The sequence below is a fragment of the Armigeres subalbatus genome, chromosome 3, assembly GCF_024139115.2.
Source record: "Armigeres subalbatus isolate Guangzhou_Male chromosome 3, GZ_Asu_2, whole genome shotgun sequence".
In the NCBI taxonomy this organism is placed as follows: Eukaryota; Metazoa; Arthropoda; class Insecta; order Diptera; family Culicidae; genus Armigeres; species Armigeres subalbatus.
Window position 1 is genome coordinate 164,262,614 of NC_085141.1, and position 16,785 is coordinate 164,279,398.

General features: G+C 36.8%; 1 protein-coding gene across 2 annotated transcripts; it reads right to left on the minus strand.

Moving 5' to 3' along the window:
• Positions 1–860: 860 nt before the first annotated feature.
• LOC134225751 (uncharacterized) lies at positions 861–16,603 on the minus strand. 2 transcript variants are annotated; one of them, XM_062706096.1, is made up of 4 exons: positions 14,962–16,603; positions 14,798–14,867; positions 2,130–2,174; positions 861–2,062 (listed from the first exon to the last, which is right to left on the minus strand). In XM_062706096.1, exons 1-4 carry the CDS (start codon positions 16,456–16,458, stop codon positions 996–998), a joined length of 2,679 nt encoding a protein of 892 aa, XP_062562080.1. In that variant the 5' UTR covers positions 16,459–16,603; the 3' UTR covers positions 861–995. The 2 variants fall into 2 exon arrangements, with proteins under 2 accessions (XP_062562080.1, XP_062562079.1); XM_062706095.1 differs by having other exon boundaries at positions 14,798–14,870; positions 14,962–16,602.
• Between the last annotated feature and the right edge of the window lie 182 nt (positions 16,604–16,785).

The following is a 16,785-nucleotide window of genomic DNA, read 5'->3' on the forward strand; positions in this document are numbered from 1 at the left end:
TACATTTATTATAATGTGAATAACATTGTTCAATCACACACTGTGTCAACATCATTGTATTTGTCGTTGCTGTTTCGCCAATCCTTTCCACGAAGAAGAAATCCAACATTATAGCATCGCTTGGAACCGCAGGGCTGTTTTCAGGGTGCATTGTCAGGCTATAAGGTAAACTCCTTCGACCGCCAACTTCATCTCATCCGGCGCTGTGGTATCGAGCATCAACTTTCGGATCATCAGCATTTCACGGATCATAATGTCGACATTGGGAGCAGCATTAAATTTGAATATCCGTAGCGCCATTGAAGCAGAGTTTCTGTTGGTCCCCGTCTTAAGTTCGTACGATCGTTATTCTTGGACGAAACAATCCTCACCGCGACTATTTGTGAATAAAAGTACTCTTTGATGATAGCTCAAATATAAATTACACATGTTTTCTGTCTTCAGTATCGTTTTCCACATAGAATATAGATATGTAATTTAAAACAAAAAAAAATACAAACAATAACATTAAACATTACTCGTACTTAAAATAAATTAAAACTATATAGACATGGTATTTCTGTGATTTCATTTCAAGTATGGTTTTTAGATTGTTAATATAGATAATAGAGTTTACTATCTATAATTGTAGCGTAACTACACATTTTAAAGTGGGTTTGTTTATTTACCTTTTTATTGATTCGTACATATTTTAGTCCAATTTACATTCTTAATTTTCTTGCCGATGTTCTTTGAATTAGCTAAAGTTGTTTAAGGGTTCCTCGGATCCTTACAATCGTTAGCGGTCTAACTTGTTCTGCAAGTTTTCGCATATGGCTTCCAACGATGGCAGATAATAGGTAGGCCAGGTAAAAAAGATGTACATTGAATGAAAATGTTTATTCATATATAGTATATACTTTAAAATACAATTGTGTTACATTGTATGTTATAGCAAATAGTTTTGTTGTACAATGGGATATTCACAACTTAATGAATATTTTACACTTAATCAATTAATTTCTTCTATTGAATGGAATAAAGTGAGTTCCTCTACCCATTCCTCGCTGATTTCCTGGCTCGCTTTGCTGTCTGGACGACTCTCTGCTGGGTCCTCCGTAAGTTCCTCCAGTGCTTCGGCTGTAACTTGACGGTTGACTCTGCAGCAAGGGGTTGCTATACTCATCATCCTCGTATTCGACTCCCTCATCATCACAAAAGTTCTTGTGAAATTCTTCATATTCGTCAGCAAAATTTTCATCTTCGATGAACGTATCTGGTTCGGTATAATTGTCCGTCTCGGCGAAAGTTTTCTTCTCAACCGCTTGTTCCTTTGCCAAAGGAACACTTGGTTTTTTGTTTTCAACCATTGCTTCAAAATAATCGTAAGCCGTACGAAGATCACTGTTCAGATTATAAACTTGATCTTCCCTAAGAGAATCGCGCATTTCGGATAAAGTGCCGCTGGTAGCGGTAAGTTTTATGTACTTTATCAACTCACTAACCGCTCGCACTTGGTTTGGTGTGAGTTCGGTTATAGAGCCAAATTCCGAGACAGCCTGCACAGGCATTGGTTTTGTTTGTGCAGCTGAATCGACGGTACAAACAACATCTGTTTGGGTTTCGCCATTATATCTAACTTTTATTTTTCGCGATAAACACTCAGTGCAGACAGATGGATCCGTTTGGGTGGTTTTCGTTAGAGACATTTTCAGTATCGAATTTCCTTGTTGACGTTTGGTCCATGTCTCAACCTCCTGTTTTTGTTTCACTGCGTTTGCCACCAACAGCCTCTCCTGGTAACGTTGAAAAATTTTGTGAGATATTTGTCCCTCGTCCATGCGGAGCGCATTGGTAACGGCTTTGAGCTTCCGGGGAATATTTCCAAACGGATCGCTGCTCTCCTTAGAACGACAGCTGAAGGCGTAAACCGGATTTCGGCCACTCTTTAGAACAGGAGACCGATTTTCGTTAATCCCTTTACCGTGAAAAGTTGGAGCACGATACAGAAACTTGCCAGTTTTTGGTACTCCTCCTTCAGCATCGTTCAACAGTTTGATAGCCTGTTTAATGCGGATTTTAACTAAAACAAATATAGTCTTTTAATGGAATCGACATGTGTTTGGTTTGGACAAAACTGTTCAATTTACCTTCCTGCTTTGTCCAGACTTCTGTCGTTTCGGAAGGTTGCGACCCTATTGATATAGAAACAAATATTAGCAGCGCATTTTAGCAAATGTAAGCTTAGTACAAATTATCATTTTTGTTGTTTATATCGTTTATTTCAGGAGTTATATTTTTTCAGTTTCAGTTTTAAATTAGTTTCATTCAATACTTTTGCTGTGCCATTTTCCATTCTTTTTTCATGTGTTAACTTATTTCGATCTGGTTTCGTTTCGTTTTTATTTGGTTGTCTTGTTCTATTTTTCTACTTTTTTGGCTCTGCCTTGTACCTTGTTCACGTCTACATCGAACTTTTTTTTCAACTTTGTATTTCTATTGTTTTTTCGTCTTTTCATTTATTTTATTCATTATCTTGCCATCCTTTATTCCTTTTGCTATTCCCATTTTTACCTGATGGTGGGGCAAGATATGGGTTATGTCTCTGAGTCACAAAGAAGAAGTAGGACTATCCGGAGTTGTAAAGAACGTTGAGCAAATATTCAATTTGGACGAAACAGCGGTACGAACAATTTCAAACAGAGAAATTGTTCTTACAGTTACACATTAGAGAAATTATGATAAGGAGGAAAACTTTGACAAATCGTATCTGGCCTTTTCTGTGGTACATAATGCTTCTGGTCATTTACCCAGCCTCAATTTTAATGTTGAATACGTACAAATCTTGAATGCTAAGAGAAACTAACAAAAATGCAGCCAACTTAGTTGAACCAAGAAAATATAATTATTGTACCTATTATAAATTTGAAAAGCAAAGTAATGGGTAATGTTTTAAACATAACCGCGAGTAGTAGTAGAGGATGAGAATGTGGAGCGGCTTGTTGTCCGCTTCCGGCTCTAGCGACTGCTATGGAACATATTTATTAGATAATTGTTTGTAGAGATAGAAATGGTTGTGTTTATATACATGATACGATAGTGTTCGTTATAGCTTAAAAACTTTTCAGGTGATTGTCGAAGTTTTTTTTAAAACTTTATCAAGGTGTTTTTTTATTTTAGATTGAGTTCATTGTCGAAGAAGCTATTTAGATAGATGTGATAGATCAGGCCTGCCCAACCTTTTCAAGCCACAGGCCAATTTCCAGAATGGCCACTTGATGGCGGGCCAGAAAATATTCGGTACATATTTTTTATACATTTTAAAAATAACCAAAGTAAAATATATATTTTTTTAAGAATGGGAACTATAATACAGCATGGCTAAAATGGTTTTGAAGGAAAACTAAACACGATTTAATTGCGGTTGAGCAATCTTTTTTGTGTGCTTATTTTCATTTTATTTTTTACGTAACAGGACATGGAATGGATTATTTTAGGTAACTCATTTTGCACTCACCGCATCAAAACAAAGTCGCTACTGTATATGTAGGTTAACATGCGAGAGGTTTTGAAGGAACTGGTCTACGATGGCGCTATCTATTCATTTCATAGCGGCAGATTTAGTTTTTTCATTAATCCTTTGTTGGCTTCTTTCCAATACTCGAAGAATATTGAATTCGCAATCGGTGATCGAATTTGGAATTACTTTTTACTGCTTTCATTATGGATGAGAGTTGTTTACACTGATATGTACTTCTGGGAAAAGAAAATATCTTACGAAAGATGAATCTTTCTAAAATTTAGATTTGAGCACGGGTGCATTGGAGATCAATCATCTCCATTTGGAACATTCCATTCACACTAAGTTTTTCTTTTTCGTGCTCGGCAAAATCGGGCACCACTGTACTGCCGTGAATCGCAAGTCAGTCCCATCTGCATTTTAATCAATTTTGAGTTAGAACCGGGATTCACTTTCTTTTTGTATATATATTTAGCTATGCTGGTAGGAACGAGAAGTTTGTTCTAGAAAATTGAAAATCCATTGCAATTCGGATTGTCCCATAACGAGAAGTAACTGCAAGTCAGTCCCATTAGTAAAAATAATTAAAATAGCATAAAATAATTTGCAATAAGACATTATAACTTATTTGTTTAGTTATACTTCTTCAGAAATAAAAATGGTTAATGATATCGAAGTTAAGAAATGATTTTTGATAGCATTTTTGAAGCATTTCTGTAGGTTTACTGTTCTGTCAAATTCGTCCAGTATGATTTACTATCGTTATTGACGAGCGGTAAAATAACTTTCAGCAAAGAAGCTTTGCTCTCTTCTGATATTCCTTCGAGGGCAGCTTATCATTTTAGCGTGTCTTGCAGAAGGAATCCATCACTTTGAATCATGTTGCACGGTAGATTTACTTTCGGTCCGATTTCAATCGCTACCGTAGCTTCAAACGCAGCGGCTCTTGCTTGTTCCACGCTTTGCGCCTTGTTGCTAAATCCATGGAACTCACCATTGTAACGCCGACATTATTCGGAACGGATAGAAAAAAAAAACACAGACATAACACATTGAACATTCACTCATCAAATTCATCGTCGTACAAACACGAACGACATCTGTAGTTTTCACTTAGTTGGGCTAATCACGAAACAGATGGCGTTAGAGAGCAAACGTGAAACTCGATCAAATCCGATGCGTGCGCCACTTGTGACCGATTCATCTTCTTCTTATTGGCATTACATTCCCCACTTCCCGCCTCGCAGCCTAGTGTTCATTCAGCCCTTCCACAGTTATTAACCGCGAGGTTTCTAAGCCAGATTACATTTTTTGCATTCGTATATCATGAGGCTAACACGATGATACTTTTATGCCCAGGGAAGTCGAGACAATTTCCAAACCGAAAATTTCCTAGACCTGCAACGAGAATCGAATCCAGCCAGCCTCAGCATGGTCTTGCTTTATAACCGCGCATCTTACCGCTAGGTTAAGGAGTCCTACCTACCACATCCCCCCCCCCTTTAGACCGATTGGTCAACTAATAATTCTCGCGCTTAGTTTCATAGGGCGTAACTGTATTGATCGATTTCTCTTCGTCGATGTTTTCTTTTTAGTATTATATCGAAGTTCGCTAGTTTTTCGATAATTTAATGATTTGGTGTGATAAAGGATGATTATATCTTGCACCACAATTAATAATCACGGTTGTAGCTTTTGAAACATTTGAGTTATTAACAAAATATAAAATCGTTTAGGAGAAATCGATCAATACAGTTACGCCCCTATGAAACTAAGCGTGAGAATTATTTAAAATGGCCAGTAAATCAGTTAACCATGACAATTTCTTGAATGTTATGTCTGTATGTCTGTGGAAAAACTTTAATTTTTGCACTACGGTATTATTCTGACACCGGGACAAATAAAACAAAGCGTCACCTAGACTAACGCTGCTACAAACGAACGATGCAATGAGAGAATCGTCTCCGCAATGTGACTGACTTGCGGTTACTTTTCGCGTGGATGGAGAATGTAATCGCATGTCAGTCACACTCGAATTACTATTAGAAAAATAATTGTTATCAATAGTTTTAACAATGTTTCTACTAAAAACCCATAAATTCTGTATTATAGCATAGCTTGTTTTATATCAAATCAGTCCTAAACACATAAATAATAGAGAAAACATGCTAAAATTTTGGATGGGATTTTCTCGTTTTCACTTTTTTTACAGATGGGACTGACTTGCGATTCGCGGCAGTGTAGCTCAGTAAATTTAAAAACTGAATCTCGGCAGAAAATTTCGTTCGTTACTGATTTTCAGCAAAATATTTACCGTATCGCAGCAACCGAAACATCACTTTTACCGAGATTTTGGCAAAAATGATGTTTGGTGAAACTCGGCGGAACTCACCTCCGGAAAATAAACAAAAAATGCTGATATCACGGTGAAAGAAATTAAGTGTTCATATATATATAAATATATATATATATATATATATATATATATATATATATATATATATATATATATATATATATATATATATATATATATATATATAATTCACATCACTAAACGGTGTTGAGGAACTGTCTCAAAACTTAACGAATAGGCTTGAATATTTCCGTTGAAAGGCTTCGACTGTTTTCTACAGGGTTGAAGAAAGATATCAGTTTTCGACAATCAATTGTGGGAAATTGTTTCAACTTTATTTCTATAGTTTGCATGTTGGTTAATAAAAGTTCACGTCGTCCCTGATTTGCAGCATTATGATCAAGTCATCGAGATGTTTGGTGGCATCTACTATAAAGGCCAAGCCACTCACCCATTCAGGATCATGCAGTTTGGGCATTGGTACTCCGCCTCCATTTTCGTCAACATAAGTTGGAGTTAGTGGTTGTTAAGTTTCCTCGCGTAGGTAATGTTGATTTTCATAATAAGGAGTGTCGCTACATCACGAATATAGATCGTTTTTGCACAGATCATAGATCACATAGATCGGAAATATACCGAAATTCGCCACATATCTCATGTTGTGCGAATGCATAATCGAGTTTCAGTCATTAATTTCCACTCCGGGTGGCTTTATACCCTGAACATAGGCAATTAACTTTGAATGTACTGAACTCGAGTGGCGATCTCTCTTCGCTGATGTGGTCGGGTTGGGATCTGACGACCAACTGGTACAACCTCACACAACCCTACCTCATTCTGCGCCGTTGCTGATGAAGCAAGTGTGTAGGAGCCGGACAATACTAAATACTCATCTTACTTGGTTGGCGTTTGTACAAAAATACATATGAGAGTGTTAGTTCTGAAAATGCATTGCGAGAGTTCGGCTACGTGCCCGGTGCTGAGAATTTTTTTCATCCAGTTTCATCCAGTACCCGCTAAACTGCGGAGGACGACGGAGGTCCTTCGTAGCTTAGTAGGGAAAGCACCTGTCTAGCGTACTGGTTTCGTGAGATCAAACCCCACCGATGGGAGCGGTTACCCTCCAATACCGTTTCCGAACTAAATCTATCACATGTTGTGCAAATGCAATCGAGTTTCAGACATAGTAATTAATTTCCACTCCGGGTGGCTTAATACCCTGACCATAGACAATTAACTTTGAATGTACAAAATTCAATAGTTTGATAGCTCATTTTCCAAAGACAAGTTCATCTATCGCTTCAAGGTTTGTTGAGCTATGCAATGTGGCACGATAACATGAAATACTGTTGCACTATGGGGGATCCCCATACAAGCGAGCGGTCAAAAATAAAATTGGACTTTTAAAGTGATTTTCCACTTAGTTTTAGCTGTGTATGGTCGAAATAGCATGAATATACAATTTCCAACCCCCCCCCCTTTGGGGATCGTCTATGAATTACGTAATTATTTTTTTCATAGGTTCGATTAACGTGACAAAGCAAACCTATTTGGGAAGTTGAAATTTCGTGCGTTTTCTTAAGGAGAAGGAAGGGGCTGTACAAAACTAAGTTCAGCAATTTATGGACATTATGGCGGCGATCATGTTAAATGACATTAATTTCATGACATTCCGTGATATTTTTTGTTCTCACTCTCATGCCTCACAATTTGTATTTAGAACAATTTGTTTGACAAAGTACTAGGATCTGAAGGATCATAAAGCATTAAATGTTAATCAAATAATCAGAATTGAAAATAACTTTTGAAAAAGGGTATTAGCAAATTAGAAATCGCAATCCCATGACATTTTTACGTGTACAAGTTATTCAAAAATGAGATTAATATATTCTCAAAAATGTGGACATTCATTGTGGAATGTAAGAATGCTCCATTCTTCCGAAAAGCAAAATTCTTTTAATTTAAATAACAACACTATTTGAATTACTTTTGATTTGTTTTCATGATTTCTACAAGTTATATACAGCATCATTCTTTTTCTGTGTCAAGGTTTAAGTCTTCAATGATATTTTCTTCAATTCCATCAACGATGGAAGATGAGATAAATTCATCTAAAGTATTAGAAGATAAAGAACTTTTGAAAATCTTCAAATATTACAAAATTACGCATGGCATAAGAATAACTAAGTGAAAAAAATTTTTCCAACGTCTCCTCGTTATCCAAATCGAGCTTAAAATGGATCTGATTCATGTAAGGCACGAAGGAAAATGTCAACATTTGCCTCTCTTGATCATTTTCTTGCATTATGAGTTCTAAATTTCTTCAACTGTTTATATTGACTTTCCGCTGGTTGTTCAGCCAGTGAACCTCAAAGTGTAGATGAGTGAATAAATATTTCCCTACCATTAGCCAGACATTCATGAACACTAGCAGGAATTTCATACGCTCCGTTCTAACTAAGATATTGTTCGTCTTTACTTTTGCAATAAACATGTCGGGAATTATTGATTCCAGGAGATTTATAAATATTTACATATTATGAAATCTCATATTTAGTTCTCCATCAGTAGCTAATGAATAGCTCAGAAAATTAGGTTTAGAGAATGACTCAAACCACTCAAGCCCCAAACGCATTTCAGCGGAATGGCGACGGAAACGGTAAAATTTGACAGGAAATATATGAGCGAACTGTTAAATCCTTCCGTTACCGTTGTGCTGCATTGCATTGGGGGTTTTATTCATTTACTCCTTTGAAAAGTTAATTAAATGAGCTCAAATGGTTATAAATAAAGTCGAAGTTATTACCAATAAATGTATTTTGACCATACCCTTTGAGCGCATAGTTCAGTCTGACCCATTTTCAATAGGAAACGATGGGACTAGATTTCCCGTCGAATGAAACTTGTTGCGAGAAAATCGGACACAAATAAGTGTCTAAATGGCGATTGCGTTCTTTTGCGCACATACATACAGACGCGCATGCACACACATACAGACATCACCTCAATTCTTCGCGCTGAGTTAGTTGATATATACCACTAGGGGTCTCCGGGCCTTCTATCAAACATTCGTTTTGGAATGAGCATTAACCTTGGAGTACGAGAGAGGCAAAACACGGTAAAAAAACAAATGAAAAAAATCAGAGTGACTTAACTCTGTTAATTGCAAATACTGGCAAGAAATTCTTTCGGGACATTTTAGTCGAAGCTTTGTCCTTGATGTGTATCATAAAAGAACCTGGGATTCCTGAGGAAAAAAGTTCTTCACTATCAAAGTTGAAAATAGCGTCGTTTTTGGAAAAAATATTGCTTCCGCATTTTTTCAATTTTTTTCACAGTGTAACCATTAGTTTTTGCACACCATTTAAAAGCTTATACAATAACCTTTGTAATGATGTATTAACATTGAAGAAAAACATTTAAAAAATATTTCAATAAATAGTTGAAAATAAAATATTTTTTCAGAAAATTTGCTAACTTTTTACCCATTTCTGACTTTGCCACCTTATATCTTTGGAACTAGTGCACCTAGAGACTTCAAATTCAGAATTTCTCTTAATTAGAGTATTGACAATGGAGAGAAAATATTTTAAAATAATTCGGAAGACATGACATTTTCGATTAATGACCGCCCGAAATCCTATAGTGGTTGTTATTTGCAGCAAGATGGTTTGTTGGTAAAAATGATCATGTTAAGAAAATTATTTTGAGCTTTTTAGTGGAATGTCTTCACTTAATATGATAAATTTGAAGCAAAACGATACAAACTGATTTACTTAACATGATCATTTTTCCCTTGTCATAAGACGAGTTTGTACAATCCCATTGAATTCCACCACTTAATTGTATCTTGACAGATACGTAGGGTATCTGTTCCTATATCAATAACAATAAGCCAATGCACATATGAAATGCATTTATTTTTCACCAAATAATCAAGTGACATAAAAATAATTATGCTCAGCTCACGTCATTTTTAATTGATAACAATTTGGTAACTTCAAAAATGAAATTGTTATCACATTATAGAAGTATTTGGCTAAAAAACATCATCACTGCCATGCACCTATTTCAATAACATTCAAAAACAATTAATCCTATGACTGTACCTATATCAATAATACTGTTTCCAATATAAAATACGCACACTATTACTTGTGTGTATACGTAACGATATGATTGCAGTGGTGCCGAATTCTACAATGTTTTGTATTTGAGTTGAAATATAATTACAAAATTCCAGTTTTTGTTGTAGTTTTCCAACTTATCAGTTTAATTTTATGTTTGTCATAGCTTATCTCTTCGATATACCTTGTTTTACAAACATAAGAATTGAATTTCACAATGAAAGTTCATTCAAACATTTTTGAAATAAAAATCTAGGTCGGCAACCCTTGCAGATGCTGCAGGCCATGTAAATAGTTTGGAATACGGACAAGAATAATTTAGACGTTGTTCGAAATAAACCTATATCAAACTATAGGAAATCGCGTTAGTTTTTCAAATATGATTATATTTATAGTGAAAATGTCATGTGCTCTATGTGTTGTGAAGTGTATTTTGAAAGGATACATTTGTTTTAGCTTGAAATTGAGTGGAAAACAACGGCGTGAAATGAGATGAATCTGCTAGTAGCAATCGAGCAGTGCATCAAATCAACAGTTCAGAGGTAGGAAAAAGAAAATAAATGTGTTTTATAATTTTGTTTTCAATAATTTGAGTCTTGTGAACTAAAACATTACTCAAACGGAATTTTAAATAATATTCCAAACATTGGAGAAGGTGGTCTATTCATTATTGTGTACATACGATGTGAGAAATAGTAACCAAATTGATTTTTCATTTGGTTTATCGACGGTTGAGATTAATATACGGGCTGTTATTAATATGGGAACAGATACCCTATTTCGACCTCAACAGTAAGGCCGTCTTCAGTGTCTCGTACTTGACTCGACTCGACTAAGTCCAGTTTAATAATATAATGTTTCGAGACGAGCCAGCCTAGGGCTGAAAGTCTCGTAAATAAGGACATAACAAAAAATAATATCTCAGAAAATGAGAACATAAAATAATGTTTATTCAAGTATTCTCCTGTAAATTATTTTTTTTGCGGACTTTTTTAAAAACATTTACATGTAATATGGCAAATATTCACAATTCAACATTGCTGAATGTGTATCATTTAATTGCCAATGCCTTCTGCGAATGAATGAAAATAGTTATTTTTAATCAAATTTCTATTTTCAATAGTGTAGGATTTTTTTTCATGTTATTTTGATCATTTCAAAATTAGTCCAAAATAGTTCAATTTTGTTTTGGGCGGGGTAAAATGGTCAAGCGGTGGGTTAAAGGGGTTATCGCATATAATCTTAAGTTTCAATAAAATTTGCAAATTGGTGGAGAGTGTCCGAGTCGATTGATATATAAATCATTAAAATCCATCGAAATATAAAGGCGCTAGAAACGTTCGAAATCTTCCCTTTCAGCATAACGCGCTCGATTTTCAAAAATCTAAATGACTCCTAGTATAGTAAAAAAGACGTAAGTCCTACGTTAAAAAACATTTGACGGTTCTCATTTCAATACCAAATTTTCAAAACGACTTATCTTACTTTTGTCATCAAAGATTCAAAAGTCGATTTTACGAATCTGATAGCACTCCCACGCAAATCAGCACCGTAAAACGTAGGTGAAGGCTTTGGCTACCTGTTGATGCTGTTGAATTGCGTGGGAGTGCTATTAGATTAGATTAGAGATGGCCCCACAACATTTAAAGTAAAATTAATTTCCTTGTATGGACAAATCATTCGTTCTCATCAACTACGCATCGCATCAATATGAAAGCTAGGTCAAAAAGCTACAAATATTTTTTTAGATATTTTGTACCCACGACTTGTTTTACAGTTCTAAACAATAAAAGAGATTTCAATTGTAATCCATACTATATTCTAGCTGTTTACTTCAAATTTCTTCAGGATTGTTCTCCACCTCGTGTGTGTGTAAGGGACATTGAAAACTTACGATATCGAACAGCAGATGTCACTAGTGTATATGGAAAATTACATTGATCAAACACGCAGCAACACCACCTATCGCCTGATAATGGAAATATTGCAATTATACCATCAGGTGTAGTATCTGTTGTCAGTTTCGTAGCCACGGGGGTGGGTTTGGATATAAACCCCCCCAGAGACAAAATTTTTAGGAATTATTTTTTCCAAAAAAAAACAGTTCTGAAAAGAAAACCACCCCTACGCCCCCCCCCCTCAAATTTGCTGGCAACGCCACTGGCTGTTGTTAACATGTTTTGAAAGGGCCTCAAGCGGATGTTTTGCTAGAATGCAACTGACGACGTCCTATTGTGCTTTTTCAGTATAATTATCGTTTGCATGAAATATATGAACAGAAAATGTGTTCTTATATTGAAAAAACCTTAAATTTTTTTTCACTTTCAAGGGGTCGTACACTAATTACGTAAGCACTTATGGGGGGAGGGGGGGTCGGTCATTTCCTTACGCTCCATATAAATAAAAATTGATTTGTATGGGAAACATCTTACATGGGGGGAGGGGGGTTGAAAAACCCAGAAAAAATGCTTACGTAATTAGTGTACGGCCCCCAAATTAAAACAGATTTTTTGGTTTTCCAAATATTTTGTATCCTAATAAACAATGTGCACTCGCTTGACTATGGATATACAATAGTAAAGCACATGTGAAGATTGGACAAATCAATCATTCGAAAGATATTCAATTTGCAAAAAAGCGTTAACCGCGGTGGAGGTTGGTACTCGGATTCTGATGTTTTTTCCGCAAATGTGACCTTTAAGTGGTCTTGTTGTGTAGGGCCGAAGTAACCATGAAGCTACATAAGAACGTTGCTGACGGGAATAGGGGGTGCTGCCCAAATGGTTCTCTATCCTATATTCAACTTTTATGACTTGATGAACAAGAACTATACGATTTCATTTACCCACTTGCCCTACTGTACCTTAAATAAAAAACCCATTTTAATTCACCGAGTAGTGATGCTGCCTTTCTCGCATTTAGTCAAGACACCAACCTTGTGTGGGGCTTATATGGTTTGATGTACCATTTTATTCATAACTTTCAAATGCAGCGGTCGATCGTTATGAGTGATTCAAGTTGATTCAATAGTGATCAACAAGGCTTTGTTCCCTATCGAATAAAACTTGTTGCGAGAAAATCGATTAAACATTACTATATGAAAAGTTGTCTGTTTTTCTTGGCTTTTGTGCACACACACACATACACACATACATACACACGGACAGACAGACATCTGCTCAGTTCGTCGAGTTGAGTCGATTGGTATATAACACTATGGGTCTCCGATGCTTCTATAAAAAGTTCGTTTTCGAAGTAAAATGATAGCCTTTCGGTACAACTTAGTTGTACGAGAAAGGCAAATATGAAAAGTGAATAAAAATAATATCTGGTATTACCATCTCCACAAAATAAAGTGTTTTTCGGGTGATTGGAATCAGGAACGCGAATGAACGGAATTGGGAACAATGCCGTTTCAGATGATTGGAATTAGGACCGCAGAATTGCTCAAGTAATCACATTGGAACGTAAGTTTATGAATGCATACCAACATATTTTAATTTAAATTATACATAGAAAATGATACTATGTAACGGAATTGCAGCTTCTAAATACTAAATGGCGATTTTAAAGAATATTTAAACATCGTGCATTGCCTTAGGTGAACGGAATAAGGGCACAGCACGGTATGGGAAAACGTGAATTTTTGCTCCTAGCGGCTTTAATTTATCGTCATTTACGTATTAGTGTATAGTCTGAAAGATGCCGAAGAAGGTTACATTGCTAGATCGTCTATAAGACAAGTTATGACGCTTTGAAGATAACCTACTTGTTCAAGCCATATGCAAGAAATCAATGTTTCTGCCAGCACAACCGGGCTACCTTATTATAGTTAGAGGGCAATACTTTTACCCGGATATTTACTTGCTGAAATGATACCAAGTAGGGGGAAAGACAGCTTTGGCAGGTTTTGTTCTATTATTGGCAGGAGGGTTTTTGTCGACCAAATTTTAGGAAATTTGGCCACAATGTTCTTTGATATGCAAAGAATGTTTAGGCCAAATTTGAGCATAGTCAGACATAAAAAAAACCCCTGCCAATAATAGAACAAAACCTGCCAAAGCCGTCATTCCCCCTAACTCCAAGAACTCTCCTTCCTTATAAACTTCAAATCTTTCAATCAAATTATTCTGCCTATGTGGCGAAAATTAACATTTTCAAGTGTATTTTCATGTTGAAAATGAATTTGATTGCGGTATTACATTGAGGCATATGTGGAGCATTATCTTAGAGATCATATAACTTTAACCTGTTAAACTTGTCAATAAGCTTAAGGGGCCCTCCTTAGCCGTGCGGTAAGACGCGCGGCTACAAAGCAAGACCATGCTGAGGGTGGCTGGGTTCGATTCCCGGTGCCGGTCTAGGCAATTTTCGGATTGGAAATTGTCTCGACTTCCCTGGGCATAAAAGTATCATCGTGCTAGCCTCATGATATACGAATGCAAAAATGGTAACCTGGCTTAGAAACCTCGCAGTTAATAACTGTGGAAGTGCTTAATGAACACTAAGCTGTGAGGCGGCTCTGTCCCAGTGTGGGGATGTAATGCCAATAAGAAGAAGAAGAAGAAGAAGCTTAAATTGAGAGTGGCTCATATTGCCCCTAGTCCTAACTGCAAAAAAAAAATCCTCAAATTAGCTTTTCTCTTATCTTTCTGTTATAAATGTTATAAATGATGCTTCGACAGCACCTTCGACGATAATAAAATTTATAAAAACTTATTTGACTGAAATTTATAAAAACACGATTTGTCTTATAAAAATGTTTCGCTCCCAAAGGATGAACCATCTATATTTTTGTTTTAAAAAATGTCTTACCTAATTCTGTAACAGCAGAACTTCGACCTTTGATAGCTGAACTCGCCACACTGACTTTATCCAGTTGAAACTGCTAAGATGTATTAACAAAACAAGGCGTTCAGTAGATAATAATTTACAGCGTGCCTTACTTAAATTCTTAACACACATCGCACAATACTTACCGAATCCAGCGACGCATGCGGACTATCTAAAGCTGGGGAATGTTCCACCAACGGTGCGCTTTGAATCGGATAGGAAACCATTGGCTGCGTATCCGAGTACAACGGGTAAGCATTGTAGGGATCCGTCAGCACTATCGGATTGCTCATGTGATCAGTCGAAAGGGGTACCTCCAGTTCTATGTATGGATCCCTACTCGGACAGGAATGTTCCACCGCATTCCTGGAAAACTGACTCGTGTGCGGATACTGACTGAACTGATTGTTAATCTCGCACCGATACTGCTCCAACTCTGGAAACTCTTTGCCTTCCTGGGCAAACTTGACCGCCAAATCATCCAAGAAACTTTTTTTAGCCATCAGTGCTTTGGGCTCTCGATGACGGCCCGCGGATCGACTGCGCCCGCGATACGATCGACTCCGTGACCTGTCGCGGTAACTCCGACTGCGAGATCGCCGTCGTGGGCTTCGTCTGTACGAATCATACCTTCTTGGCGATCGGCTACTCCTTTTGTAATACGGAGAGCGAGATCTCCTGCGCGGTGGTGTTCTCCTGCGATCCGGAGAGCGTCTGTAGGAGTCTCGAGCACGACTACGGTAATCCGGATCCCATTTACGGCCATAATAGTTTCGTTTGGATGGAATTGGACTTTTTGATTGCTCTCGGCTGCTTTTACTTCTATTGGTTGTCCGCGGTTTCCAATCCTCATTGTCGCCATTCTCCTCCTTTTTAACATTATTTTCGGCTTTGTTTACAGCTTCCTTGCCTCCGGAAGGTTCCTTATCGTCATTGGTTTTAACTGGTGCGTCGGTTTCGTCCCAGTTCTTGCCACTATCAATTTTGCACTTCTCATCATTCTTTTTCGCAGTATTTGCTTTACTAACAACTTTTTGCGTGTTTGAAGACGATTGTGATGCGGTGTTTGTTTTCTGATTCAAAGGCTTGGCGTCAGGTTTCTTAGCGTCTGTGGCATTGGATGCATTTTTATTCGTTAAATTACCGATATTTTTCGTCGCAACAGAACCTGTATTCGATGCATTACCACCATTTTTCTTTACAATTGAAGCCTGATTCGCTACTTTTCCGTCATTCTTCTTTGTAGTGGAAATAGTTTGTGGTACAGGTTTTGATGCTTTTTGAGCTATGGGTTTTGCTACATTTTTTTTGGAATTCGTTTGAGTTCCCGTATTAGGTACCTTAACTTCATTTTTCTTTGCATTCGAAGCAGCTCCAACGTTTGTTGCCTTTGGAGTTGTTTGCTTGGGATCTTTTTTCACAGTTGCACCAGCATTAGTTGGCTTAGATACATTTTTCTTTGCGTTCACATTAGTAGCAGTGTTTGCTTTTTGAACTCCAGACTTCCCATCAGTTTTCTTTGCACTTGTTTGTTCACCGGAATGGTCAGCCTTTTTTGAATCCACGGGTTTCACATCTTTTTTGTCACTATGAGCTCTGGCATCTGCCAGCTTCTGCTCGATTGCCTTTTCCAAATCACTCATTTTACAAATGGAATAACTTTGAACTCATTAGATATGGAAAAAGTAATAAAAAACAGGCAGAACTTTAGGATTTTCAGATCCCAATCGTTAATGTTATCAAACCCCAAACCTGATCAGGGCAAAAATATGGCGGCGATACATACACGGCTAACGAAAAATATGTCGAACGGCTTGAAATTTGAGCTTAACATGAACATAACACGCTAAAATCTTAGATTAATAATTAATTTACACGGTTAGAAAAAAGTACCTAATTTTAGGTACTTTTTTTCTCTTGCATCTCCCTCCCTGTTCCCTTTGTTGTTATAAAAATTTTATAACAACAAA

Excerpts from the sequence above, each read along its gene's own strand:
- LOC134225751 (XM_062706095.1), bottom strand. The coding sequence starts at position 16,458 with ATGAGTGATTTGGAAAAGGCAATCGAGCAGAAGCTGGCAGATGCCAGA. Across the intron at positions 2,175-14,797 it reads TTCTGCTGTTACAGAATTAG|GGTCGCAACCTTCCGAAACG; the intron begins GTAAGACATTTT and ends CTATATCAATAG. Across the intron at positions 2,063-2,129 it reads AGTCTGGACAAAGCAGGAAG|TTAAAATCCGCATTAAACAG; the intron begins GTAAATTGAACA and ends TATTTGTTTTAG.